The sequence below is a fragment of the Polypterus senegalus genome, chromosome 8 (assembly GCF_016835505.1).
Source record: "Polypterus senegalus isolate Bchr_013 chromosome 8, ASM1683550v1, whole genome shotgun sequence".
Classification (NCBI taxonomy): Eukaryota; Metazoa; Chordata; class Cladistia; order Polypteriformes; family Polypteridae; genus Polypterus; species Polypterus senegalus.
In genome coordinates, this window is record NC_053161.1 from 11,279,919 (window position 1) to 11,306,646 (window position 26,728).

General features: G+C 36.0%; 2 protein-coding genes across 3 annotated transcripts in view; one reads left to right on the forward strand and one right to left on the reverse strand.

The window, feature by feature from the left end:
* Positions 1-14,539, reverse strand: part of bscl2 (BSCL2 lipid droplet biogenesis associated, seipin) — a 39,540-nt gene extending 25,001 nt beyond the window's left edge. The window contains exons 1-4 of the mRNA XM_039760732.1: positions 14,360-14,539; positions 8,543-8,862; positions 5,087-5,168; positions 4,292-4,435 (exon numbers count right to left, since the gene is read on the reverse strand). Of these exons, the coding sequence (XP_039616666.1) occupies positions 4,292-4,435; positions 5,087-5,168; positions 8,543-8,751 (435 nt within the window). The 5' untranslated portion in view covers positions 8,752-8,862; positions 14,360-14,539. The remainder of the gene's footprint in view (positions 1-4,291; positions 4,436-5,086; positions 5,169-8,542; positions 8,863-14,359) is intronic.
* A 601-nt stretch (positions 14,540-15,140) lies between these two features.
* Positions 15,141-26,481, forward strand: gng3 (guanine nucleotide binding protein (G protein), gamma 3). 2 transcript variants are annotated; one of them, XM_039760734.1, is made up of 4 exons: positions 15,141-15,584; positions 15,693-15,829; positions 23,441-23,543; positions 24,616-26,481. In XM_039760734.1, the coding sequence occupies exons 3-4, from the start codon at positions 23,445-23,447 to the stop codon at positions 24,742-24,744; spliced, it is 228 nt and encodes a 75-aa protein (XP_039616668.1). In that variant the 5' UTR covers positions 15,141-15,584; positions 15,693-15,829; positions 23,441-23,444; the 3' UTR covers positions 24,745-26,481. The 2 variants fall into 2 exon arrangements, with proteins under 2 accessions (XP_039616668.1, XP_039616667.1); XM_039760733.1 differs by lacking the exon at positions 15,693-15,829 and having other exon boundaries at positions 15,256-15,584.
* Positions 26,482-26,728: the final 247 nt, after the last annotated feature.

The window sequence follows — 26,728 nt, forward strand, 5'->3', positions numbered from 1 at the left end:
CTGTGTGTGTGTGAATCACTACATGCTTCTTAAATGGGCTTTCTCTTCCTCCGACAGGAGACAGAATCCATTACATTCGTGATATTACAGTTCTCTGAATAAATAACATACTGAAATGTATACTTGATATCATTTTCATGATGATAGGAGTTAAACCATGTTATTAAACATGGGAATATGGCAGCGCAGTGATTGTTCATGCCTCATGCAATATGCTTGCTGCACCGTGCGTGACCTTTGATTAAATAATTTATTACAGCAGTACTGTCTCTTTCAAACGTACTAACCCTCAATTCCTGTCCTTACTTTTCTTTCTCCAAATACCAAATTGCCACACAATCATCTCTGTAATAGACATTAAGCCATCTGTAAGCTTAGAACGCCGATTCCTCAAAACTTTGAAGGAACACTGAAATATCTTTGTAGTACAAGTTTCATTATTCTATTCATCTATCCTTCCAGTGTCGCGCCAGCCCCAGCAAGAATACAAAGCGAGGCAGGAACAATCCGTGAACAAAGTGCCAGCTCCATGCTAGCGCTGCAACACCATGTCCTCACATGTTTATTTATTAACAATATAGATTATTTAAATGAAGTTAAAGTTTAATCTGTATAATTGTGGTATTCCTGCTGTGTTCAGTAGAGGGCAGTATGAATGAAAGGAAGAGGGTGAGGAGAAGAGAAAAACTAGAGAGAGGATCGTTGGGTGGTGGTTGAGTTTGTGAATAAAAGAATTTTAAAAAGGAAACTACGTGCTGTTTGTACTGGCTGAATACACAACAATAATAAACATATTTTACTGCATTTCATCTTAAAAATGATTTCGTCATCATATGTAAATACGCACTTTATAAAGTGGCTCAGGTTGTGCAATATTATAACTAAGTTTACAGTGAGGTGATTGTACTAATAAGTACAAACAGTTCTACAAGGAGCTCTTGATTGAGTGCGTTTATAGTTCTTGGGATGAAACTGTTTCTGAACCGCAAGCTCTGTACAGGAAAGGCTCTGAACCGTTTGCCATGTGAGAGCAGTTAAATAGACAGCATGGCTGAGGCAGCGTGTGCTTGATGCTGTATAATTCTCTTTTCGGTCAGCTGCTGTAGAGCTGTGAATCCCCACTCAGATACAGTAATATAAATACTCTGAGTGGTGCAGTAAAAGTAATATGGAAAAAGATGATCCGCTGTGGCAACCCCTAACGGTAGCAGTTGAAAGAAGAAGAAGGAGGCGCAGTGACAGTAACAACGCTAAAGCAGCTATTGTATTTATGTTTGACCATTCTGTGGACCATTATATTGCTACAGGATAATTACAATCAGATGCATTAAACTAATAAACAATATGGGGATAATTTCTGTGTATTTATAAAGCCGCATCAGGGATGTAGGTCTAAAAAAGAAAGGGAAACCACACTCGAACAGTAGCACTGCTTTGACGCTGGGTGCTGCCAGTTTACAAAACTGAGCGGAGAACTTATGTACTCCAGGGTTTTAGCTAGCGTGAAAATGTGTGTGGCTTTACGCCAAGTTTAGCTTTTATACATTGAGATTTGAGCGCGGAAATGGGCTTACACAACATTTTTGTGTGTACGCACCATTTATACATGAGGTCCCTGGAAAGGATAGGTGCAGTACTTTTCAAGATGAAGTTATTTCTTCACAATCATGGTATATAATAACTTGCCACATAAAATTACATTATAAAGTGAAACATATCTTGCACATTTTAAAAAATGAATTCCTGTTCTTGCATTTTAAAATGGAACTAAAGGGTACTCTTATCCTTTAACAGTGACATGTGATGGAGTGGGTCAGCTCTTTGCTCCTTCTTCCATAATCGGAGCCTCTTGAAACAGACATCCATCAGTACCATAACCGAAATGAGCATGGATGATGGGGACAAAAAAATGCAGTTGGAGGGTTTACGTTTTACCGTAGGATTTTGGCATATCATTCATATTACTAAGCTTTCTTGGAAAAATGAAACTGAAGTATCCAGCACCCTTTCACGTATAAATGACTTCCAGAATATCAATAACACCCATAAAATGCTTTACAGAACATATGTTTATTACATACATATATAATTGCTATTTCTGTATAATTATGACTTAGACTGTGTCAACAATTATACAAAACGTTGCTTAAATGTTTACCATTTAAATGGGAATATTTCATAATCCTACTTTAATAAAAAAAAAAAGCGGTTGCAATTTCTAATATTGAGCATTAAAGTTCTTTTTTATGATTGGTGCAATTCTCAAAATGGGACCGAAACATCTGGATAGCTGAGACTGGGAGGGATGACCTCGTAGATCTGAACCCCAACTAGATGCTACTTTATAAATTTGTTCAAAAATATGGAATTTCAACATACAATACCATATGAAAAGGAATGTAATTATCCTTTTTACACATGGCTTGACTGCTTCTCATAAGAACAAACTCCTTGGCAAAAACATTCATGGATTAATATGTATTGGAATGTGGAAAGAAGAATGTCATCTGCACTTATCAAGTTATTTCTACTACTCAACTCAAAAGGGGTTGGAACCAGAGCCACATTAATGCACGAGTCTGGTCCTAAGACGTGCAGGAGGGAGCAACATGGATATAACAAGATTGAAAACTGATTCATATGCAACAAAAAAGACCCAAAATAAATCAACAGAAAGATCTTGTCATCTTTAAGTGAAGAATCTAATAGATGGCAAGAAACTGCAAATGTCAAGCTGATTACGTACAGTATAGATTTACATGCTTCCTTACTGAAGGGGAGTCCTTATTCACCGTGTGCTTTATGTTCAGAATTCCTTGTTTACAGCAGCATCAAACCTGTTACACTTAGACATTTAGAAACACTGTTGCACAGTTGGCATGAAAAAATAACTAAAGAAAGGAACATTTTTGATAAAGAATAAATGGTATACTGTATTTAATAGCCAAGTGCAAAAAGTCTTTCACACTTAGTAAATAAATGTCTTGTTCCCCCAAGGCCATTTCAATGAGTAAAGCTTTGCACAGTGATGAATTTACTTGTCAACTTGAAACAAGAGATACTTATGCAACACATTAACAACTTTGCAAAAGAAATTAAAGCTCAGTTGATTGACTGTGTCTTGTAAAGTGAAAAATGTGCACTCCACTTAAATGAATCAACTGATATAAATGTGTCTACCCAGGTGCTTTTATTTGTGAAATACCGCTTTGATAAATTTCAATTAATACATTTCTTAAAAGAAACTGCATATTGAGGGATCCCAGGTATAACCTTCACACTATAAGGTGGTGCAAACAGAAAAAAAGTTTGAGAACAGCTGGATTAATAGGCCAATTTGAAAAGAGTTCCTAAAGTCAGTTCTATGATATTTATTTGTCCTCTGTGGCATTTTGTCATGTTCTTCCTAATTTAAGTGTCTTGTAACTGTGTGCCTATATGTAGCTTGCAAAGTGAAATGTTGTTTAGGTTTGGACTTAACAATTTTTTTTTGTTTCAGTCTCATTTGATATCAGTTGTCCCCTTGTTTTTTTCATCCTATTACTTTTTTTCCCCAAACTTGTGATGTTTTACCAAACAGTGGTGAGTGTAGGGAGCACAGAAATATCATAGCCTGGGGGCCCCAATTACATTAGTTTGGCCATTGCTGGAACGTACTGTAGATGGATAACAAGAATAAGAATAAAGCCCAATTGAGTAGCACATTTGCACACCTTATTCACCAACTCCCCTCCATCTTTTTTAATCATACTAGGTATATTTTTCTGGGATATGTTTACACAGTAAAAATGAGACCAAACTTTTCTATGTCCATAAATAAAAGGTTTACTTAAACTTATGTGAATTTCCAGAACTCACTCAATGAACTGCCATATTTTCAAAATGCTCCATGCATAACCCAAGCACCATATCATTTCTCTTAAATGTGTCCGTTTTCATTTTTCACTTCTACAATTATTTTAAAAACTTTTAAAATTATCTTTTAAAGATTTTGTTCACATTAATACACTCTAATAGAAAGGAGATAGTTTGAAAGTCAGCTGCTGGAAGATCAGTGATGTTTCATTAACGGGACATGAAAACCAGAAAGGGTGCAGTGACGTGTGTAATAACTCATTTAATGATCTTCTAAGGGAGAAAAAAAAAAATTGGTAGCCAACATGTTGACTTACCAGATGAGAGCGTGTGCCACGTGGGATGAATGACTGAAAAACAGCAGGCACATAAGTTTCTTTTTAGAAGTTTCTATGACAAAACTGACTCAAACAAAGATGCAGAGAATCTAACTTACCGATCGTGAAGTTGATAAGATGACCTGACCTCCATTAGTGTAGCAGGATATCTTCACCATGAACATACCCAGATCCTGGTTCACTGGGGACTCTGGCATTTCTAGCTCAAGTGAGATTCGATAGGGCTGACCATAAATCATTACCTAAGAAAACACAAAATTTCATCCAAGGTTTATCAGAACAAAAACCATGATGCCCTTATTAACACTTGAGGGTAGAGTTATGGTGGGTAATAGATGCAGTGCACAAAGCTTGTAGATGTAGAAACCTTTTTTGCCATTTTTCTAACAAGTTACAGTATATGTGATATACATTGTGTCTATCATTCTATATGTTAAATTTCTGTTGGGCTAAGCTTCATCCTTCTCAAACCTGGACAAAGACGGTAAAGATAGTGAGTGAGTTAGTGAATGAATGAAATGTAGATATAAAAACTGAAATTTTAACAGGGGTTTGATTATACCTATATATAAAAAAACGCACTCTCTATAATAAGTTTAAACTGGTAAAATTTATAAGTTCCTTGCATCTTAAGTATAAAAAGAGAAATATTTACCTATTAAAAGATTACAATTATCTCCATAAAATTTTAACAATACTGTAATAATATAAAAACATCTTTTGAGAACAGCAATCTAATTTCCACTACTCAAAAATTAATTTATATTTTATACAAAGTAGTATATATTCAAAAAAGATAATCTCATAAGAATACCACATCTGGTTTAAAAACCATATAGTCCAAAAAGACACATTAGAGTGCAAAGAACTAATGGCAGTAATGAGCAGCTTACCTTGTTTCCTCCATTCTTTATCAAAGAGATGTTAGCAAAAGGAAAGGAACACAACTCTGACCGAGGAATTTCACAATCTGTCCTGCATGTACAATAAAGTCAAACAACAAAAACAACATTCTATCATTATTCAGTGCATGCAAATTTTTACCAAGTTTTAACTTATTTTCTTTACTAAATCCACATATAAAAGCAGGAAGCGCTTTGGTCATGCTTTCATTATTTGCACTGTTATGTACAGTGGAATGCAAATGTTTAAGCACCCTTGCTTAAAATGTCTGTTATTGTGAATAGTTAAGACAGCAGAAGATGAACTGATCTCCAAAAGGCATAAAGTTAAAGTTTCTTTAATATTTTAAGCAAGACTAAATTTTTATTTCCATCATTCACAGGTATAAAATACCAAAAGAAATAAAAAGGGCATGAAGAAAGTTTGGGTACCCGACATGGTCAGTACTTTGTTAATACCCCTTTGGTGAGTATCACAGCTTGTAAATGCTTTTTGTAGCCAGCGAACAGTCTTCATTTTCACTTGGGTTATTTTCCCCCAAAATCCTAAATCTTCAAGATTCCTGGGCTATCTTACATGCACTGCTCTTTTGATATCTACCCACAGATTTTCAATGATGTTTAGGTCAGGGGACTGCAAGGGCCATAGCAAAACCATCAACTTGGGCCTCTTGTGGTACTCTATTGTAGATTTTGAAGTGTGTTTTGCATTATTATCTTGTTGTAGGACCCATCTTCTTTTTAACTTTAACTATTTTACAGATGATGTGATGCTTGCTTCCAGAAACTGCTGATTATTTATTTGAATGCATTCTTCTACCTACCAATGATAGGTTCCCTGTGCTACTGGCCGCAACACAAGCCCAATGAATGATCGATCCAGGCACATGCATTGCTCAGGTGTGATTTTGGCCCATTCTTCCATACAAACCGTCTTCAAATCTTGAAGGTTCCGGGGGCCTTTTCTATGAACTCTGATCTTCAGTTGTTTCCATAGATTTTTAATTGGATTCAAGTCAGCTGATTGACTGGGCCATTCTAGCAGCTTTTATTTCTTTCTCTGAAACCAATTGAGAGTTTCCTTAGTTGTGTGCCTGGGATCCTTGTATTGCTGAAATGTCCACCCTTGTTTCATCTTTTCATCTTCAGCATTCTGGTAGATGGCAGCAGATTTGTATGAAGAATGTACCGGTACATTTCTTCATTCATCCTTCCTTCAATTATATGAAGTCTACCAGTATTTTCAGATGTTTTTGGGGTGATGTGCTGTGCCATTTCTCCTCCAAACATGGTGCGTGCAATGACATCCAAATAGTTCAATTTTGGCCTCATCTGACCAGACGAAATTCTCCCAGTATTTCATTGGCTCATCCAAATGTTGAGCAGCAAACTTTAAACGAGCTTCAACATGGAGTCTTGCGTGGCGAGCATGCATAGAGGCCATGGCGGTTGAGTGCATTACTTATTGTTTTCTTTGAAACAACTGTACCTGCTAATTCCAGGTCTTTTTGAAGCTCTCTGCGAGTGGTCCTTGGCTCTTGGACATCTCTTCTGATTATTATTTTGAGTCCTCGGACAGAAATCTTGCAAGGAGCACCTGGCTGTGGTCGGTTTATGGTGAAACGATGTTCTTACCACATCCAAAAAATGGCCCCAACAGTGCTCACTGGAACATTCAGAAGTTTAGAATTACACCTGTAACCGGTGCCCGCAGTATGTTTTGCAACAATAAGGTTGTGAAGGTCCTGAGAGAGCTCTTTGCTTTTACCCATCATGAGATGCTTCTTGTGTGACACCTTCGTAATAAGAAACCTTTTTATAGGCCATCAATAGGACTAAACCAGCTGATATTAATTTGCACTGATAGGGGGCAGGATTGGTTTCTAAATACTGACAGATTTCAGCTGGCTTCTTGGCTTTCCATGCCTTTTTGCACCTTCTTTTCTTCATGTGTTAAATAGTTTTTCCCCAATGGCATTATACTTTATTACACGTAACTTAATTTGTGGACTTATTTGTTTTCATTTCTTTGTATGTGTGTATTATTTGGGTTGTTACCAACATCTGGTATAAATGTCATGTCAATAGCCCCATTAGAAATCTATTTAATGTGTAAAACTTTGATGCATTCAATACTTATTTTATTTTCCCCACTGTAGATGTTCTTTTGAAAACATCAGGCACTGAATTTTGTGGCGAGGATGCAGAAATGTTTTTTTTTCTGCTGATTTTACCATAATGGTCATATTTATTCAGGTGTTACTGCACAGTAGAACAGTGCACCGCCACCCCAAAGTCTGCAAAATCTTCATGAAGTTCTTTTGCAGTCAAATGGTTTTTTCTTTTGTTGCTTTTCTAGCATTTCAACAAGTAGTTCTTTCAAAATGTTTTCTTGGTCTTCTGGACCTCAACTTGGCCTCCGCTGTTCATATTAACTGCCATTTATTAACATTATGAACTGAGGAAACAGCTACTTATAATGTTTTGCTATCTTCTTGTAGCTTTCTCCTGCTTTGTGAGCATCAATTATTTTATTTTTCAGAGTGCTAGGCAACTGCTTAGAGGAACCCATGGCTGCTTATTGTTGGGACTGGGGACGGTTTGGGGAGTCAGAAAACTCCCTGTTATGCAAATTGCAAAGCTTTATAAATTCTCAAACAATAACTGTGAACACACCATAGCCCTAACAAGCTAATTAAGGTCTTAGACTTTGGTAAATGTTATCTGAGACCTCAAATATGTTGGGGTGGCCAAACTTTTGCATGGTGCTCCTTTCCTTTTTTCACTGTACAATTGTACAAAACAAAAACAGTACAATAATCTTGCATAAGATGCTGAAAAGAAATGTGTCATCTTTAGCTTAATGCCTTTTGGTGATTAGTTCATCTTCTGCTCACTTAACTATTCCCAGTAAAAGACATTTTAAACAGGAGTGCCCAATCATTTGCATGCTACTGTAGGACATTGCAACTTCAATTAACATAAACACTATCCTTCTGGACCTAGAACTACTTTGTACATTTAACTGAACAACATTACTGAACTCTGAATTAAAGGGCATTAGTTGCTAACAGTTAGTAAACCAAACATCAATTAATGTATTGGTGTAAGAAAATGTGAGAAGAGAAGGAATTCAATATTTAAGCGAATCATGATGTAAAAAATATTTTTAAAAAATAGGTAACATTTTCATGTTGTAAGCCAAAAAACAGAAAAAGCAGCTTCTAAATCCTTTGTATGCATTTGAAGTAGGCACTATATAAATAAAATGTATTATTATTAATATGATTAAGTTATTGCTTTATGAAGATAAACAATTACATATTTCTCTTTGTTTGCCTAATAAGCCTGTAGCCTTAAAAGAGGAGTTGTAATAAAATGGATTAAAATATGCAGTTTGAGTTGTAAACAAGATCCACAGTAACAGATGCTACCAATATTACTGACCTGTAGGCATAATGGACAGGTGTAGTGTAGCTCACAGTGGGCATATAAGAGTAGTAGAAGCTTCCATACAGAAAGACTGACACCCACAGAAGTAGGACCAGCACACATACCAAGATGGCAGCCTGTAGGAGGGTGCGGCGTACCCTTATAAGAGAAAGGCTTGCAGTTTCCTGAAGCCATAAAAGAGTTGGAGTCACACCACTCCCCATGGTGTCAAACAGAAAGCAATTTAACTTTTGAAGTTGGAAAATGGCATAAATTCAGTCCATTTGTTTCTTTGACCTCTTTCTGTTAAACTGTTCACTTTGAATCATCATCATCTGAAAACAACAACAACAAAAAAAAAAAGCATTTATATGGTTAAAACCAAATCTGGAAAATTAAAAAAGAAAAACTTTCAGTAGAATGTTAGTCACTTCACTGTACCTGGATGGACCTGAATTAATGCCTAAACATTTAACTTGATAAAATAATGATTACTAATAAACAATATCTTGGAAAATTACATAAATCATGACATAAATCAATAAAGCTCCAGACTGATAACTAATGTAATTAGGAATCAATTAGTAAGATAAATAAACAGAAATTTAATCTCAAAAGATGATTGGAAATTAAAACATCTAAAACTTGATACTGCACACCAACATTCTTTATAATAAAGCATAATTATATTTTGTACTAAGTAAATTTTCTTGCTTTTATCCTGCTAATTAAATGAGATGTGATGCGAACATCAGTAAGAAGATTTTACAAATGAAATTCATATCTGCTGACCATACTTAACTGGTATAAATTTCAGGTCTACTCTAAAATTTGGACAAGTGTTCATTGTCCATAACTTCCACCCAAAAGGAAAAAAACAAAGCAGCTAAGAAGATGCTTATATGTATTACGATATTCAATTCAATGTAATACTTATTTTTTGATTAGTCATTAACCTAACTACTTTCACATTTAAATAGACTTAAGTGCCTAAACAAACAGCCAGTGCAGTGCATTTTGGGAAAATAAACTTTCACCCATCCAGGACACTAGCTCATCACAAGTAAACTAAATTCCCAATGAAGGGTTCTACAATGACATACTATCCAGCAAAGCACTCTACCATTCCTCTCTGAAATTGGGAAGTAGAAACTTGCTATGAACTTTGAATGCATCCTTGCAAGCTGAAAAAGATTTTTATAATGTGCTAATATAAATGTGATAATATAAAACTCAATTCTGAACCTGGTAGTATTACATCTATTCATTTATCCATTTTCTGATCCCACTTATTACACTTTAGTCAAGATTAATTGGGGACTAATTATAGCTAGTATGAATGAGTATAGGACCAACAATATATATGAACTATATTCCTGCTAACACTCCATTCAGTTCAATAGCCTTGCCGTGACTGCTGTTACTACTTACTACATTAACATCGGAGTTGAGTAACTGAAAAACCTATACTGATGAATCACAGTGTTACCTGCAAAGAGGTAATACACAGTTTAGTATTTTCTAACAGAGAACATACAAAGGTTAATTGATTCTTAATCACTGTATGCCATATGCACCACATGTGTAGAAAAATACATGAACATTTTTACACATACCAAGTAAAATCAGGTTTAATTACACAACCGGGAAGGGGGAATTGTTCCAGAATTAGAAAGTAAACTGTGCTATTGAACTCTTGACAATGCACAGCTGAAAAAGTAGAGCTATTAAAGAGCTGCATGAAAAACAAATTAAGAGAGTCTGCAGTCAAGGTGTGTTATACATTTGTGGGGTTCAAACCAGAAACATACTGTACAATTTTTGACTTCATATAGCAAAGATTCACCTCAGCACTAGCACAAAAAAATGAAGAGAAATATTGATTAATTTCACTTATTCCAGGAAGAGTGTGAAGTATAAAGTGCAGCTAAACAGTGAGGAACTGTCAAAAATTGACACCACTATAACATCATCAATACAATCAATATTGAAAGCAATTGTATTCTGTTGTTGTCTTTTGTGATTTTGAAAAGAAAAAAAAAATCTAACACCCTGAACTTGCAAATTTTCAAAACCAGTATTCTCTACTTGGTACCTCTTTTAAAGATACCTTAAGAGTATATTCACTTAGAAACACACACTGTATTATCATACTCAGGCTGTTGCAACCAAAAGGCTTAAACACCATTTTTGCGGTCACAGGAAAATCTCAGGCTACACTCAGCATCTATTCACACATTATCCTTTGCTGACTCTTGGCTTAGACTCTGCCACAACCATAAAAAATAACAAATACATGAAAAGCAGCATACTGCTACTCTTTTGCCATTAAAAAAAAAAAAAAACTCTTAATGCACTACAGACTTTTAAAGGGTTATAAAAGTTAAAATGGCAACTGGCCACAAAATGTCAAAGCAACTCTATTATGTTATATTACTCAGATTTCCCTTTTAACATAAATTTCAACACTGTAAATTGAAGAATACAGAATTTTATAATTGCATCAGAAAAAAATATGGCAGAAGTCACTCGATTAACTGCCAACAGGAAATCACGCTATCTAAACCTCTTAAACTATCAAAGATTCAGAGAAAATACTTAGCCTCTAAACATCATATCTTTATCACCATGTTGCCATTTTAAATATATTTGTGAGGCAGCACAAGACACAGACAAAAAGAATAACTGCTTTGCAAAGTGATTTGCGTTTGCTCTTAACACATGATCAGTAAAACAGGATTCAGAATCACCTAAATAGGGGATGGACCTGAACTACTACACAGACATTTAACTTCATAAAATAATCATTATTAATGATCAATATCTGGGAAAATGACATAAATCAATAAAGTTCCAGACTGATAACTAATGCAATTAGGCATCAATTAATCAAATAAATAAACAGAAATGTCATCTCAAAAGATGATTGGGAGTTAAAACACCTAAAACTTGATTAATGTAAAAAGGATGTTTTCATTGTAATTAAATGTTTCAACAAAAGACTCTTGTCTGAGGAAAACTACTTTATTTTGAGATATTCTTCATGGAATAGGTGAGGTTCTTTAATTAACTTCAATAAATACTAAAGAAACCTTAGAGTTCAAGATAATACAAAGACACTAATCTTTTGCTAAATGATCCTTAAAAACAAAGATTCTTAAACAAGAGGACTTTTCCAAAAATGAAATAGAATTTAATTATTACTCAGAAGGAATCAGAAGTTCTTTGGTAGAATAGCCCAAACAGAGGTATCTTTAATAGGAAGCTGGAAACCAACTAAGGCGCGAGTTTGCAAAGCAGATAGAACAAAATCTAAATCCAAAGCGACTAAACATGCAAGACAGCAGAAAAGCAGAATTATTGCTCAAAATACAAAAGTGTTTTACCACTTTGCTATCTTTCAATACAACATTAATTTTTTACTCTCTTTTGACCCCTTGGTTCTCTACCTCTCACCAGTGCAGCATTGAAAAAAAACTCTCCTCCCTTTAAACTCCTTTCTGGGGGTCATGGTTCACAGTGAGGAGCAGCCTTGTCTGGCTACAGATGGACTAAGCAAGTTCTACCACAAGCAACCCTAGGTTGAGTGATAGGCTGTGCAGGTACAATTCATAATCGGTGTTTAAGTGCAAGTATAAGTGGATTCTCTAAATGTGTGTGTGTGTGCGTGTGTTAAGTTTAAAAATACATAAGACAGCTTGATTAGAGAGAGAAATATGTCATGGATCCCCAAGGTAAAGTGTTGTGTTAGAGAAGCTGATACATGAAAATCATACCAAATACACTAGGGATGAAAGAATACAAATAAATCCACATAACAGAATTTGAAATTAAAATGACAGGAGGCCCAGTCTTTCTAAACTATAATCTAATTGTGTAAAAACAGTTAGCAAGACAGATTTCCAGCAACATTTCCTGGAGCACCACAGTAGAATCAGCTTGGTGCTGATGGTTTTCCACAGGTTGACCAGAGTTGCAGAGTATGTTAAGCATTGTTCATGAAAGGCAGTACTAGCCATCATCCTTCTCAATGCCAGTACCCCCTCTGTTTCCCTTCCTATTAACCTGTTAAATTACATGGACCTAGCTCTCCTCACAAAATAATGTTGACTCTGGATCTTTCTGTATACAGCTTCTATGTCTGAAGCCCACACTGGGATTACGGCTCAGGTACACCCCAAGGTACAAATGTATCTGGACCACATTAATTCCAACCCCTTCGATGCTGTTGTTCAAGTTTACTGTCTTGGATAAATATTACAATAAAATTTTTACTTGCATGGCTCCTCAGAACAATTTATACCTATTCATCCACACAGTAATCTAATCAGTCAATCATGTGACAGCAGTGCAAAGCATAAATTCGTTCACATACCAGTCAATGGGGAAAAAATGTATTTGTGATTTTAACATTGGCATGATTAACAGCTAAACTCCAGGGATTTTTATGCACAACAGCCTCTAGAGTTTACTCAGAATGGTGTGAAAAACAAAAAAAACATCTACAGTTCTATGAAAGGAAAACACCTTGTTGATAAGAAAGATCAGAGGAGAATGGCCAGATTGGTTCAAGTTGACAGAATGGCTATAGTAACTCAGATAACTAATCTGTACAACTGTGGTGAGCAGAAAAGTGTCTCAGAAAGCACAGCACATTGAACCTTGAGGCAGGCTGGCAACAACAGCAGAAGATCATATCAGGAGTCACTCCTGTCAGCCAGGAACAAAAAGCTGGGGCTGCAGTAGGCACAGGCTCACCAAAACTGGACAGCTTAAGTCTGGAAAACGTAGCCTGGTCTGATCCATCTCAATTCCCACTGAGTTACAGAGATGGTGGGGTCTGAATTTAGGGCCAACAGCATGAATCCAGACACCAAATCTGCCTTTAGGAGGTGGTGGTGTAATGGTGTGGGGAATATTTTCATGGCACACTTTGGGATACCAATCAATAATCACCTGAATGCCACAGCCTATTTGAATATTTTTGCTATCCATGTGCATCAATTCATGGCCACAGTTTACCCATCTTCTAATGGTTACTTCTAGTATGATAATGCACTATATCACACAGCAAAGGTGGTCTCAAACTGGTTTTATGAACACGACAATGAGTTCAACGTTTGACAGCCGCTTTCCCAATCAACAGATCTTAATCTAACTGAACGCCACTGGAATGTGATAGAATGGAAGAATAGCACCAGAAATGTGCAGATGACCAATACTTTATAAAGCAGTTTTTTTTAAACCTAAATACGGTGTTTTTAACTGGTAAACGTACCGAAGTGGTATTGTCAGTGTGAAGATTATTCCATTTATGTCCCGAGTTGAATTAACTAGTTTTACAGTATTTCCTTACACTAGAACATAAAATACATCCATTGTTCATCCCAAAGTCGGTCTACCCGAGTAAAAGCTTAATATTTTACGCTACTCTATATATATATATGTATTTTATCCTTCTGTTCCTCCATCACGTTCTCGGTTTAGGGGTGAGAGAGGCTCACTATAATTTCCCTTAAAAGGTTCAAGAATGTGGTCTAGGTATCTTAATAACTCCAGCTTCTCTTGATATTATCAAGTTATTCAATTGTATTATTATTTTAAGATCTCGTTTCAAAGAAATATATTCAGTCTTCTCTGCCTTTCCCAATAATTGCGTAACGTAGTAAAAATATTTTCTATATTATAAGTTTAGCATCCCCTTCAGTATGCGCTACTTGTCAGTACGCAGCTCACTGCAACTCAAAGTTCAGAAGCCTGCTTTACTCTACACCCATTAAATTCATATTTCTTTCTTTTTTTTTTTTTTGCACAAGTGTGGTCCTTACTTACTGAAAAACTTTATAAAATAGTCCAGGAAAAGTCGCCTCCGAACGTAGTTTACATCTTCGACGACACCTCATCCGTCCCTGCAGCATAAAACAGACCTCTTTTCGCACCGCGCCACTCGCTTCACTAAGCAACATTACTTTCAGGTCCGGTACCCGGCCGTTGCTACGGTGGCTGTCGAAGGCCAAACAGACAGTTTCAGGCCACACCCCTTCTCTGGGCCATGACTCAATCACCTGCCCTAAACTGTATCCCCATTGTATATTCTGGGCTAGTTACAAAACCACCCTGAAATGAGTTTATCGGCGCAAACTCACGGATTAGGAAATTCGTTCTGCCAAAGAGGCACATGTTAGGCGTGCTTATTATATAATACGGTTCATTTTGTTTCTGTTCAGAACCTTTTAGCCCATCTGGGATCAATTCAACCGCACTCCCAGCTTACGACGGTGAAAGAGGCACTGCAAAATGTACTTGTGCAGACTGGGAGGGGCAGGAGAAGAACCTCCGTGATATCAGACTTTTTAATGTGCATCCTCCTCACCCTGTGCTTCGCCCTCCTTTTTCCTGCTTAATGCTTGCTGCAGAAAGGCCTCATGGGAGTAAAAATAAAGGTGAGAAGGAGAGTCAGAGGGAGGCTCACTTCACTGCAGCAGTTGCCATAGAGATTTTCTAGCTACCATTCTGGAGAGACATGGAGGGGGGTGTTTGTCAGGCAGTTGAAATGTAAATGCAGGACAGCACCGCAGTTTTTGAATTTACATGAAACATCTTTTAGTTATTTAATTCTTAGTAGATGAGTATTGACTCTTTCCTTTAAAGATGTGTCTGTGACAGTCGTTTCGAGGATCAAAACAAGGAGTGGTACCCAGCCTAGCAGCCTCCTCCCTCCCTCCCCTTTCAGCACAATGACAATAGTATAGTCCTCGTCTAGTCATTAAGACTCTGGGAGCATCCCCTTGAAGCTGGTTCTGGATCCACTAAATGATTCCGTTTGGCAGTTTGACCAGTTTCCATCCACATTAGGATCTAGGAGAATCCTATAAAAACTTAAACACACACACAAAAAAAAAAGTGTGCGCCAGTAAATAACAGCAAATCTACAACAATAGGGGCAAGTACAGAAGAGCACAAAGAGAAAAGCATCATCTCAGGCTATTTCTGCTTTTTACATCTGAGCTCAGAGAGCTAGGAAGTGCCGTGGAACGAGGAAAACGTAATCACCAAGGTTAGTAGCAGGTTCTGTCCTTCTGTTTATGATATAGTGCCTTTTTATCTCTCTAAGATATAGTGACTTTTGATCTATTTAATTGTATGCATTTGTTGTTTTTAAAAGATCTGCTACAAAAGCACAGGGCACTAGGTGTGGCTCCATCACTCAAGTGCTAGGCCCCAGCCTTTTCGCAAAAAAGGGAACACCACTGACTTGACAGATCTCCATCTGGTGGACATTTACATATCAGGAGATGTTCGGTACATTTGTGCATTATATTTTTAGTTTATTATAAATTTCTTATATGGCAATCATTGTGAGTAGTGAGAAAAGTGCTATATAAATGCAAAGTATTATTATTATTAAATACATGATACTTTTGGAGACACCAATTTACAGACTCATGGAATATGTGATCAAGCATAATTGTTCTAAGATAGAAAAAAGGAAATAGACACTATCCTCTATATATGTTTAGTGTGGTGTTGTTTTAATTAACCTTATGCCTGCCAAATGTGTTATTTAGACAATACAACTCATGGTCAAAGCCCATCTTAGCACCGATTTCAAAGAATAGCAAAATGGCACTGAAATGTGGTCTCAAGTGACCCTTTCACAAAATTAAGGGGCCCGATTATAGTGCGATCCAGTTTACTTGCAGAACTAATATTATATTTGTTATGGCTGGGATGTAAAGAAAGGGCTGGTTTGATCAGATTTCAGTCTGAAAGGCCTTTGTTTTATTTTACAGTGATGTAGGCTCTGTGGGGAGGTGAAGATTAGGTTCAGTTAGAAATCCTCTTAGTTTTACAAAATTTGTGCAAATATTTTGTTTGCACCAAGATGGTGTTTTAGTGAAAGATGTCTAAAACTCCAGGTTGCTTATTTCAGACTGGCCTAAAGTAATTATCTTTGCAAACAGACTTATTCACACAATTAAATGTAAATGACAGTGGCACAGCAGTAGCACTGCTGCCTCACAACAAGAAGACAACAGTTCATATCTCTGGTGTGTGAAGTTTACATGCCCTCCTCATGTCCATATGGTTTTCACCCACAGTCCAAAGACATACAAGGTTAGGTGAACTGGCATTGCTACATGCCAATAGTGAGTGCGAATGGATGAATGCACCTTTGAATGTGCCAATCCTTCTACATAAACCGAATTTTCGCTAAAACACCTGGTATACTTCAGATGCCCTTTGTCCAAATGCTTATTTTTCATTAGTGTTTACCAAAACTACCAATATATCTACTTTACACATGCTCCTCTTTTTCATTTTTTTGGCTGCTCGACACAGTATTCTTTTGATATTACAAAGATCTGTAGGCCAGGACATTTAGCTAAATTGACTCTGTGTGCGTGTGTGTCCTGTCTTATACTAGCACCCTTCCACGGCTGACCCCTGCCATTTGTCCAGTAGTTCCACAATTGGCTCCAGGCCCACAATCCTGAACATTATTAACAGAGCTCAGTAATAGAGGGTTAGATGGATACAGAGACATTTTAGCAGTATAGCATTATCAGATTTAACCTTGTGACAGTGATATTATGGGGATGTTTAGTACAGTCTAATGGCCATGAATCAAAGACTGAAATCATTTTCATCTTTCACCTCGTCCACACCTGAGCAAGATATATAACCAGTTGGCTTAACGTAAAACTAAAGCATTTAAAAAATGGTACATATAAAGTTTCTTTGACATGGCTACAATATAACAAAGGGCCTGACTGATTGGCATGAAGGATAGGCTGCTCACGGTTTTTTGGTATTAGAAATAACTTCCACGTGGAGTTTACATGTTGTCCCAATTTTACATTTTCACATTTACCATAGTTATACATTCGGTCGGGTCACTGGCATTTTATCATTGCCATGGTGGCACTAGCTGGTTCCTACTGTCTGTTACTGGCAGAATAGGTCTCTGCTACTGCAGATTCTAAATTGTACCCAATAGCAATTAATTAGAAATGTATGGGTGATTCTTTTTAACAAATACAAGTAGAGGAACCATCCTCTTCTTTAGGTGTCAAGCATAGTTTTAATCTGTTTAAGATTACTATAAAAAAATCTAATTAATATGAATTGTGAAAGTTGACTGGAAAGTTCTGAGGCTGTATTTATCACTCTGCACTTAAACATTCCTTTTTGAAGCCATCTTTAAGGTACTGTGGGTGCCATAGCTTTTTTTACTTATTCATCAAGTAAACACTTCTTTCTGTCCCATCTTTAAAATACTTAAAACTTCAGAACACTATTTTCCTGTTCATTACCTCTGTTCCATATGCTTGATTCGACATTTCAAAAATTCAGACCACCTCTCCAAAGCTGTACATAAAATTCAATCACAGAAAAAAAAAGTTTGCAATGACCATCACCAAACAGGGATTATACAACTGGGAATGACAAATCAAGAACTAACCGAAAACTGGGCAGCCATCACAAGGCCTTAGCCTTAGCTCTCCCACCACTGTGCAGCCATAAAGCACAAAGGCCATCTTTTCTCAGCCCTTGTACATTATGACCTTACTCTTGCCAATATAAAAAACAAGACAGCTAGCAAAGTATACAAAAACGTTTTCACTATTGCCATGTTTCCATACACCTCGTGATTTCCCCATTGCCCTTCAGAATTAGTTTTTTGGCAGAAAGTGAGCATACAAAGTGATTTGTTACACTGAATGAGGCCTGGAAGACAAAATGCTAAGCTGAATTAAATGCTGCAGTTACCAGTAAGCCAATATATCTTCTCCAAAATCAGTACAGTCATCTGCATCAGCTCTGTTTAAAACACCAGTGAATTCCAGTTTAGTTTTGGATTAGCTTTTGTTTTTTTTAATGTAGCTGCCCATAAAAGCTACCTGCTTTCTTGATTGTTGTTCATTTATCAGGTAAGCTTGCAGTGTTAAATTTAGAGACCTCTACCTTGTTAGTGTAACAATGTGAACAGAGCAAAGAGAAACACACAAAAGTAATTCATCGCTCACTGAATCCAAATGCAACTTTTGTCTAGTACAGAGAGATCATTAAATTATCTTTTGGAAACATATACACCACCTTTGATGTGGAAAAAGAATACAGCTTGTCCAAACTTTGGGTTTTTTAAAATACCATTTTAACAGTTTCCTTTCCAGTTCAAAGTAATGATATTACACTAAATTGGCTCCTCTGAGGAGCCCAGCTGAGGTTAGGTAATCCAAGAATGGTTTGTCCAACATGCTGAAGATTTGTGTGGTGTTTTCTCAGGTTATATATTGTAAATATCGAAGAAAAACAAGAAAGCAAAGTCACTATAAACCACGTTTTTTGTAAAGAACAAAATGGTGATAGTATATGATCTAAACTACACATTAGATCTGAACCTGTCCTATCAGATAAGAACATGGTTTCATGAATCTCACCTAAGATGAGGTAAAATAAAAAGGCTTGTTTTATTACAAGAGAATAGAATTAATGATACAAGGAAATGTGAAGAAAACTCTGACCAATAATGGGGAAACATAGTAGAAAAGGTAACAAAAAATTCTAAGGGTATAAGTCATTGTTGGGATAGGGATTTGGTGTTTTGTAAAGTTAGGTCCGTATGTATTTGGATAGTGACACAATTTTCATAACTTTGGCTCTATATGCCATCACAATGGATTTGAAAGAAATAAATAATTACATGACTGGTTGAATTTCAGCATAAATTCAAAGGGTTTAACAGAAATATAGCATGAGCAATTTAGGAGTGACAGCCACTTTTATACATGGCCCCCCCCCGTTTTCAGGGACTCAAAGTATTTGGACATTTGACTGACAAGCTGATCCATAGCCAGGTGGGAGCAGGTCCCTCATTATTTCATTAACTATTATTAAGTAAGTAGAAGGTCTGGAGTTGATTCCAAGTGTGGAATTTGCATTTGAAAGCTGTCACTGCGATCTTTCAATAGGAGGTCCAAAGAGCTGTCCATGAAAGTAAAATCAGGCCATCATTAGTCAGAGAAAACAAAACAGACCCATCTGAGAGACAGCAGAAACACCAAGAGTGGTCACATCAACCATCTGGCACATTCATAAAGGGAGGGGACACACTGGGGAGCTCAGCAACACCAGAAGGCCTGGACAACCATAGAAGACAAGTGTGCTGGGTGATCACAGAATTCTTTAATTGGTGAGGAAAAACTAGTTCACAACATTTAGCCAGACCAAGAACACTCTCTTGGAGGTTAGACCTATCATTGCCAAAGTCTACAAACAAGTGAAGACTTCATGAAAGTAAAGACAGAGGGTTTACCATAAGGTGCAAACCATTGATAATCCTTAAGCACAGGAAGGACAGATTAGACTTTGTAAGAAATTATATAAATAAATAAAAATAAAAAAAACTATTCCTGTTTTGGAATAGTTATAATTGGACAAATGAAATTAAGATCAATATGTACGAAAATGTACGCTCATCATCTGTAGCATACCACATCATTTGTGAAATACAGTGAAGGCAGCATTGTGGCATGATCATGCATAGGTGCAAATGAAAGTCACTTACTGGTGTTCACTGATGATATGACTGGTGGCAGAGGTAGCAGGAAGAATTATGAAGTGTACAGGGCTATACTGTCTGCTCAGATTCAGCGAAATGCTGCAAAACTGATAGAACGCGTCACAGTACAGATGGAGAATGTGCCAAAACATACTGTGACAGCAGTAGTCAAAGAAGTGTAATATTCTTATGCCCAAGTCAGTCTATTGACCTCAACCCAAATGGACATGCATTTCAATTGCTGAAGACAATACTGATAGCAGAAAGTCCAATAAAGAAGCAGCAACTGAAGACGGCTGCAGTAAAGGCCTGGCAAAGCATCAGTAGGGGGGACAACCCAACATGTGGAGATGGCCATGGGCTCCAGACCTCAGGCAGTCATTGCCTACAAACAAGTTTCAACCAAGTATTGAAAATGATCATGATATTCATGATTGTTATTTTGGCCAAATACTTCTGAGCCCCTGAAAATGGGTATGAGGGGCATGTATAAAAATGGCTGTCTTTTCTAAATGGTTCATACAATGTTTTTGCTGAAAGCCTTAAAATTAAAACTGCAAGTCTACACTTCAATCACATCTTGACTGCTTCACTTTCAATCCATTGTGGTGGCATGCAGTGCCAAAATTATGAAAATTGTATTACTGTCCAAATGCTTATGGACCTGACTGTATGTGTATCACATTAGTAAAGCATAATTGGATTTGTTGTGCTTAGCCAGAATTAAGAGTTTGTCAGTTTCTCATAAGGACATGCCCTCTTAATAAAAGGATATATGTACGTCTGTCTGTGTGTGTGTGTCCACCCAGTTTCTATGTCTCTGTCATTCCAAAAGATAGCGCATCACAAAATTTTTTAGCAATAAAATTAATTACATTTGTCATTTCAATATATGGTGCGTCACACACATCAACACTGCTTTTATGAATCCCATACCTAATGGCATAAAAGGGAGCCATATGCATTGCATGATGCACTGGAAACATTAATGCCAAGGTTTACGTTGATTACTCAATGATTTCAACCCGTTTTGGCACAGTTAGTTATGCAGAAAAGGAGAGCATAAAATTAGACTGCCATTGAACTTGAATAGTTGTTGGCATCTTTTTTTTTTCCCAAATGGAAAAGTTAATATTATGTTTAATGGGAGGGAAAACTTCACTGCATAGTTGCAGGTAACAAAGTTAGACAAATGGTTTCTCCATTGACAACAGGCGTGTGAATAATACTATAAAGTGGCCAGATCAGGCACTACTATATATTAAATGGTATTAAATAAGAAAGGTTTTACTGGAACTCTAACTTGTTCTGAATCTATCTTTAGTAAGCATAGTCACTTCACATGCACATTTACTACAATATATTGCTTTTCGGGAAAGGTACCAACAGCACAGATTGCGTCAAAATAAGCTTTTATTTGACCTGCTTAAAATAGTCTATACTCTCCAGCCCAAACTCAATATGAGCGCTTAATGCAGAAGACTGACTTAGTGAGAGTTGGTTGTGTTTAGATTGAGCATTAGTTGTTAAGAAGATTTACAACACTGTCTATGTAATTGAAATTTTGCACATTCAACAATATCGAATCATCATTTTCTTAATTTGCTTATCCAGGGCAGGGTCATGTGACATCTGAAGTCTTATCAGGAACAAGGATGGAACAACACGTTAGACAGGGCGCCAAACCATCACAGGGTGAAAACATACACACATAAACAACAAGCTCTTAATAAACTTTACTATATTTGTATGAGAAAATAGCTGATACATAAAGTATCGTTCTCAAATATGCTTAATTCAGTTCAATTATCTAGCCCCCCTCATGAGACACAAATCCAGCAAAGAATGTAACGTAAAAGGCATTTTATCACTCTGTTCTCAGTAGCATTTTCAGTAAATGCTGTTAATTTACATATTCATCAACCCATCATTTACATATTCATCAACCCATGTGTATAATGCAGTAAACTATCAGAAACACATTTTACTATTTGCATATTTAAAAGTGGTTATCAATCTTTTTTTAGCTTGCATTTTGTATTTATTCATCGGAGTATGCCCTATCTTTACCACCAAAACGTCTGCAAAGAATTTTGAGACATAACGTATATGCTGCTATATCATCCTACTAGGATTGAATGCTAATATGGGAGAAAGGTCATGAGCTTCAATTTTTAGGTTCCCAGCCACATCAAATGCTATCTGTAGCAATTTGGATCCATTCTCTATTGTAAACACACCCTAACACTGCTACTGTTGTGTAATGCATTTTTACATTTCCTTCTTATATTTTTTATTTAAATTAAAATATGATGAGTGGTGTAGTATGTCTGCCCCAAACTGTTGGTAAGTTCAAATTTTAGCAGTGGGCTTTCTTGTCCAGGTGGTATGATGGGCTGCTGTGGTGTTGCATTTGTTATCTGTACTCAACTCTGGTGCTAAAGGTCTGCAGAGGGAGCAGATTTTCATTTCAGCCAGTTTTGTAATTAGAAACAGGTCTAGCAGATAATACAACTTGGTATTTAATTATATGGTTTGTTACTATTTTCATTATTTCAAGACAAATCTTTATCATACTGTAGAATTTTTGTTTTCTGAAAACATCCATATGTTTTGTGGTCCTGAACCAATTTTGTACCTCTTGGGTCTTTCTCCTCCTCTCTGATATATTTCAAAACATTGTATTAACACAAATACTTCATGACGCATATAAACAGGTTTAAATGGAAGCATTTTAGCTGGAGAGCTGGTGATCTTTTTGTTATTTGCACCTCATTATTATCTGATGGCTGGTTAAGAAAACAGGCAACAATTAAAACCTTAATGCAGGTGTTTAAAAATAAAATACACCGTGAAAGAATTGTAGCAAATAAGTTAACTAAAATTTGGCACAAAAAACATATTGCTTGAGTAGTAAATAAATGGGTTCTAATTACAAATTTGGTTAAACTAAAAACCTACAACTACTGCAGACCCCCAGGACCAGAGTTTACTTACTCCTGCCCTACAGTAAGAAGAATCATTTTGCTGTACTCAGTCTTTAAGGTCGTCATTGCCTTCCATAAACACCTGTGATCAATCTGTGAACACCTCCATTGTGCATTCTAAAACAGTAGAACACTTTCAATAGAGTCTAATTTAAATTTTTAACAAGCAGAGCTCTTTAATTCAATATCTGCCATATGAAAGAAGTATGATTTTCTGCTTTGCACTTGTTTTCTCTCTGAGACATGTTAACACACACGTATAAAGAAGTGAATAAAATTTAACTTTAGGATGTACCTTATGGTTACACTGATTTACAGTTCATCTAGCACATACTACTAACAACCATTTTGTCTACATAGCGATATGAAAGGAGACACTCCTGTGAACAGCACAATGACCATTGGACAGGCCCGTAAGCTTGTTGAACAACTAAAGATTGAAGCAAGCATGTGCAGAATAAAGGTAAGTTCTATATAGCCCTGAATCTATGCCAATTAAATAAACATGCATTGATAAAACTGTTGTGTTTTCTCCATATAAAATGCATTTTTGTTCTGCATTAGTTTCTTTGCTTAGTAGGATGTGGGTAGCTCACACTTGGAAAAATATAATCAGATGTTTCCACAGTACATTTAAATTTATATAAAATGCATATGTCCTTAAAAATTTTATACAAAACAGATATGAAAAAATGTTCACTTTACTGGACCCACCTTTGTTCTGAGATAGCATCAATCAAGCCAAGCCATGTGACATGGAAATTATGCTATTGTACTAGATGATCACAAATAAAAGGTGGCCAGCTGAACACTCCATTTGTGGACCTGGTGAGAATCCTAGGGCTATAAAAAGAGACGTTTAATACTATAGTAAAATAGTTAAAGGCCATCATTTAACATGATCAGTTTTAAAGAGCTGTGCTGGACTGGTGTCCTTTTCAGGGCTTGTTCCTGCCTTGTGCCCCATGCTGGCTGCGATAGGCTTTAGCACCCCTCACATCTAGTTTATAAAATGACTGACTTTTAAAGAGAAGATGCATGTAGAATACCATCACAGATGTTGTCTTTTATTTTGAGAATAATAAAAAGCAGGACAGATTAATGTGCCACATAGTGGTACCTTATGGTAAAATTTACTAGTCATCATTAAGGAGAACATGGCCTATCTTGAGGCAACATGGTTTACAGTCTGATACTGAGAAGTCTGGCTGAGAGTGCACCACTGAATGTTTATCCTGCACAATAACTTTTATTGACAAAATCCAACCCATTAGCAGAATGTCCACAAGCCACATGGGCAAAAGACCACATCTATGAATCCAACTGGGGTCCCTGAATCTGTAATAAAAGGATAGTTAATCACTTTTAAATCATCTTTGAAAAGTAAAATGAAATACTGTTCTTACACCTCTCATTAGATATAGATTTACATCTTGTATTATATATGCTTAATTTGCAATTTTATTTCAGTTTGTGCTTTACATTCAAGACCATTATTTATGTATCAAATACTCTTTTTCATATTTTCTATGTAGGTCTCAAAAGCTGCAGCTGATCTGATGGCCTATTGCGATGCACATGCCTGTGAGGATCCACTTATCACCCCTGTACCTACTTCTGAAAATCCTTTTAGAGAGAAGAAATTCTTCTGTGCCCTCCTATGAATTTACAAAAGAATGACACATCAATAGATGACAGCTCGCTTACAACTCACAAACTCAATCTCAAGTGGTGCTGTCTGTGAGCATAATTAGGTTGATTTTGTTTTAATTCTCACAGTCCCACCTACACCTCACCACCATCATAGGAGTATGATGGGAAACTTTTATATTTCAGTTTTGTGCTTCAATTTTTCATGCAGGAAAATAACAACTACAAAATTCTATTCTATAAAACAAACATTTATTAGCACAAACAAACTTCAGAACACAAGTACACACCATATTCTCAATGACTTTTTGCAAGAACCTCTATATGTAAATCCTTGTAAACAAGGAAGTCATTATTTTCAGATGCATCTTAACATGAGGGGTTGTCCACTTGAATCAGCATTGACCAATTACAATCAAGTGTAATGTGTCTGCTAAGTGGTTTGTATATGTTAGTACAAACCTTATAGAAAAAAAAAAGTAAACTAAAAAAAAAATCTCCCTATAAAAACAAATTTCAAAAGAACAGAATATTGAATTGCAAATGATGTTTAAGTATTGTATCCTTTTTGTTGACTTAAGTCAAAATACAGTATATTTAACTGTAATGATATATATTTTTTACTAACTGGTAAGTGGTATTTGCATTATTTTGGTTTCTTACTGGTTCCTTTAGGCATCCTGTATAAATCAAATGACCCTAGACATAATTGCAGTATCTTACGGTTCTAACACAAGAGTTATTTAAACCTGCTTCTAGTTAATTCACAAATAATACATAAGATAAATCCCAATATGCTTTATTTGATAAGTAAGCCTCCTATATAAAGTATAAGCATTTCTTTTTAAGTATAGCTTGAAAAATGAACTGCCCCCATGTTTATCTACAGTATATGTAAATACAAATTTTACATTTTGTATTTCTGAAAGTCTTCAATATACAATTGCAAAACAGTAACTAAAAATATGAAAGGTTTGTCAGGTGAAATCCTAAAAAAATACTTTCTTCACATTAAAAGAAATACAACTATGATGTGTGCTTTAATGAAAGGTAGCCAAATAATTAACTACATAATAAAAAACTATTATAACTGCTACAAGGCAATGAATATGCTAAACTTTATGTTTTGTATGCCATGATTGTTCAAAAACCTGTTCTTTGAAGAAAGAATGGTCTTTCTGTCAGTGAAATGTAGAGGTACACCCAAAGTCTGCATCAGATGGAAAGAAACAAATTTATACCTTTGTCTACTTAGTCTGGTAAGAATTTAAAGTAATTCCAGGTTTAAAACACAATTTAATTTCAATTGCTAAACAAAATCTAATACATAATGAAATCTCAAAAATAGATCTAATCATAATTCTAAATTATAAGGGATGCACCTAAACATTCCTTAAGAAAAATTTCAGTATGAATTTGTGTTATGCATGTAGTATCCAGTTCTGTTAAAAATTAACAAAATCATTTTTTGCTTATAAGAAATATTTTGGACTTCAATGATTATAGGATATATGACAGAAGACTATACTAATTAAAACTCAGCTATGTACAATAAATCCCAATACTCTTAAAAAATATTTATCATAAACAGTAATTTTCTTATCTGCAGGAAATTGAAAAATATTATACAGTATACCTAACTTTACAAGCTTTAGTGATCATGGGGTCACTTGTTGGGTGGCATTTTATGCATTGTGGACAAAAATATCACTAATGGCATGGATGAGGAAAAGTGGCCAAAAAAAAAAAAACCTGCTATGTTATTTAATTATTTCCTACACTTGTTTGACTTGTTCTACTTTGCCAAACATTTTTGTTATTTTAAATTGTTAATAAAATAAGTTCCTGTGTTATGTGTTGACTATTCAGAAAACAGAAATAAATAATAAAGTTCTTCTGTTCAAAGAACACCTACTGCTGACAAGATCAAACTAAATCTGAGCCTTCTAACAACTTGCTTGTCACTGACCTAGACAGGGACAGGATTACCATTCTTCT

Excerpts from the sequence above, each read along its gene's own strand:
- gng3 (XM_039760734.1), top strand. The coding sequence starts at position 23,445 with ATGAAAGGAGACACTCCTGTGAACAGCACAATGACCATTGGACAGGCC. Across the intron at positions 23,544-24,615 it reads CAAGCATGTGCAGAATAAAG|GTCTCAAAAGCTGCAGCTGA; the intron begins GTAAGTTCTATA and ends TTTTCTATGTAG.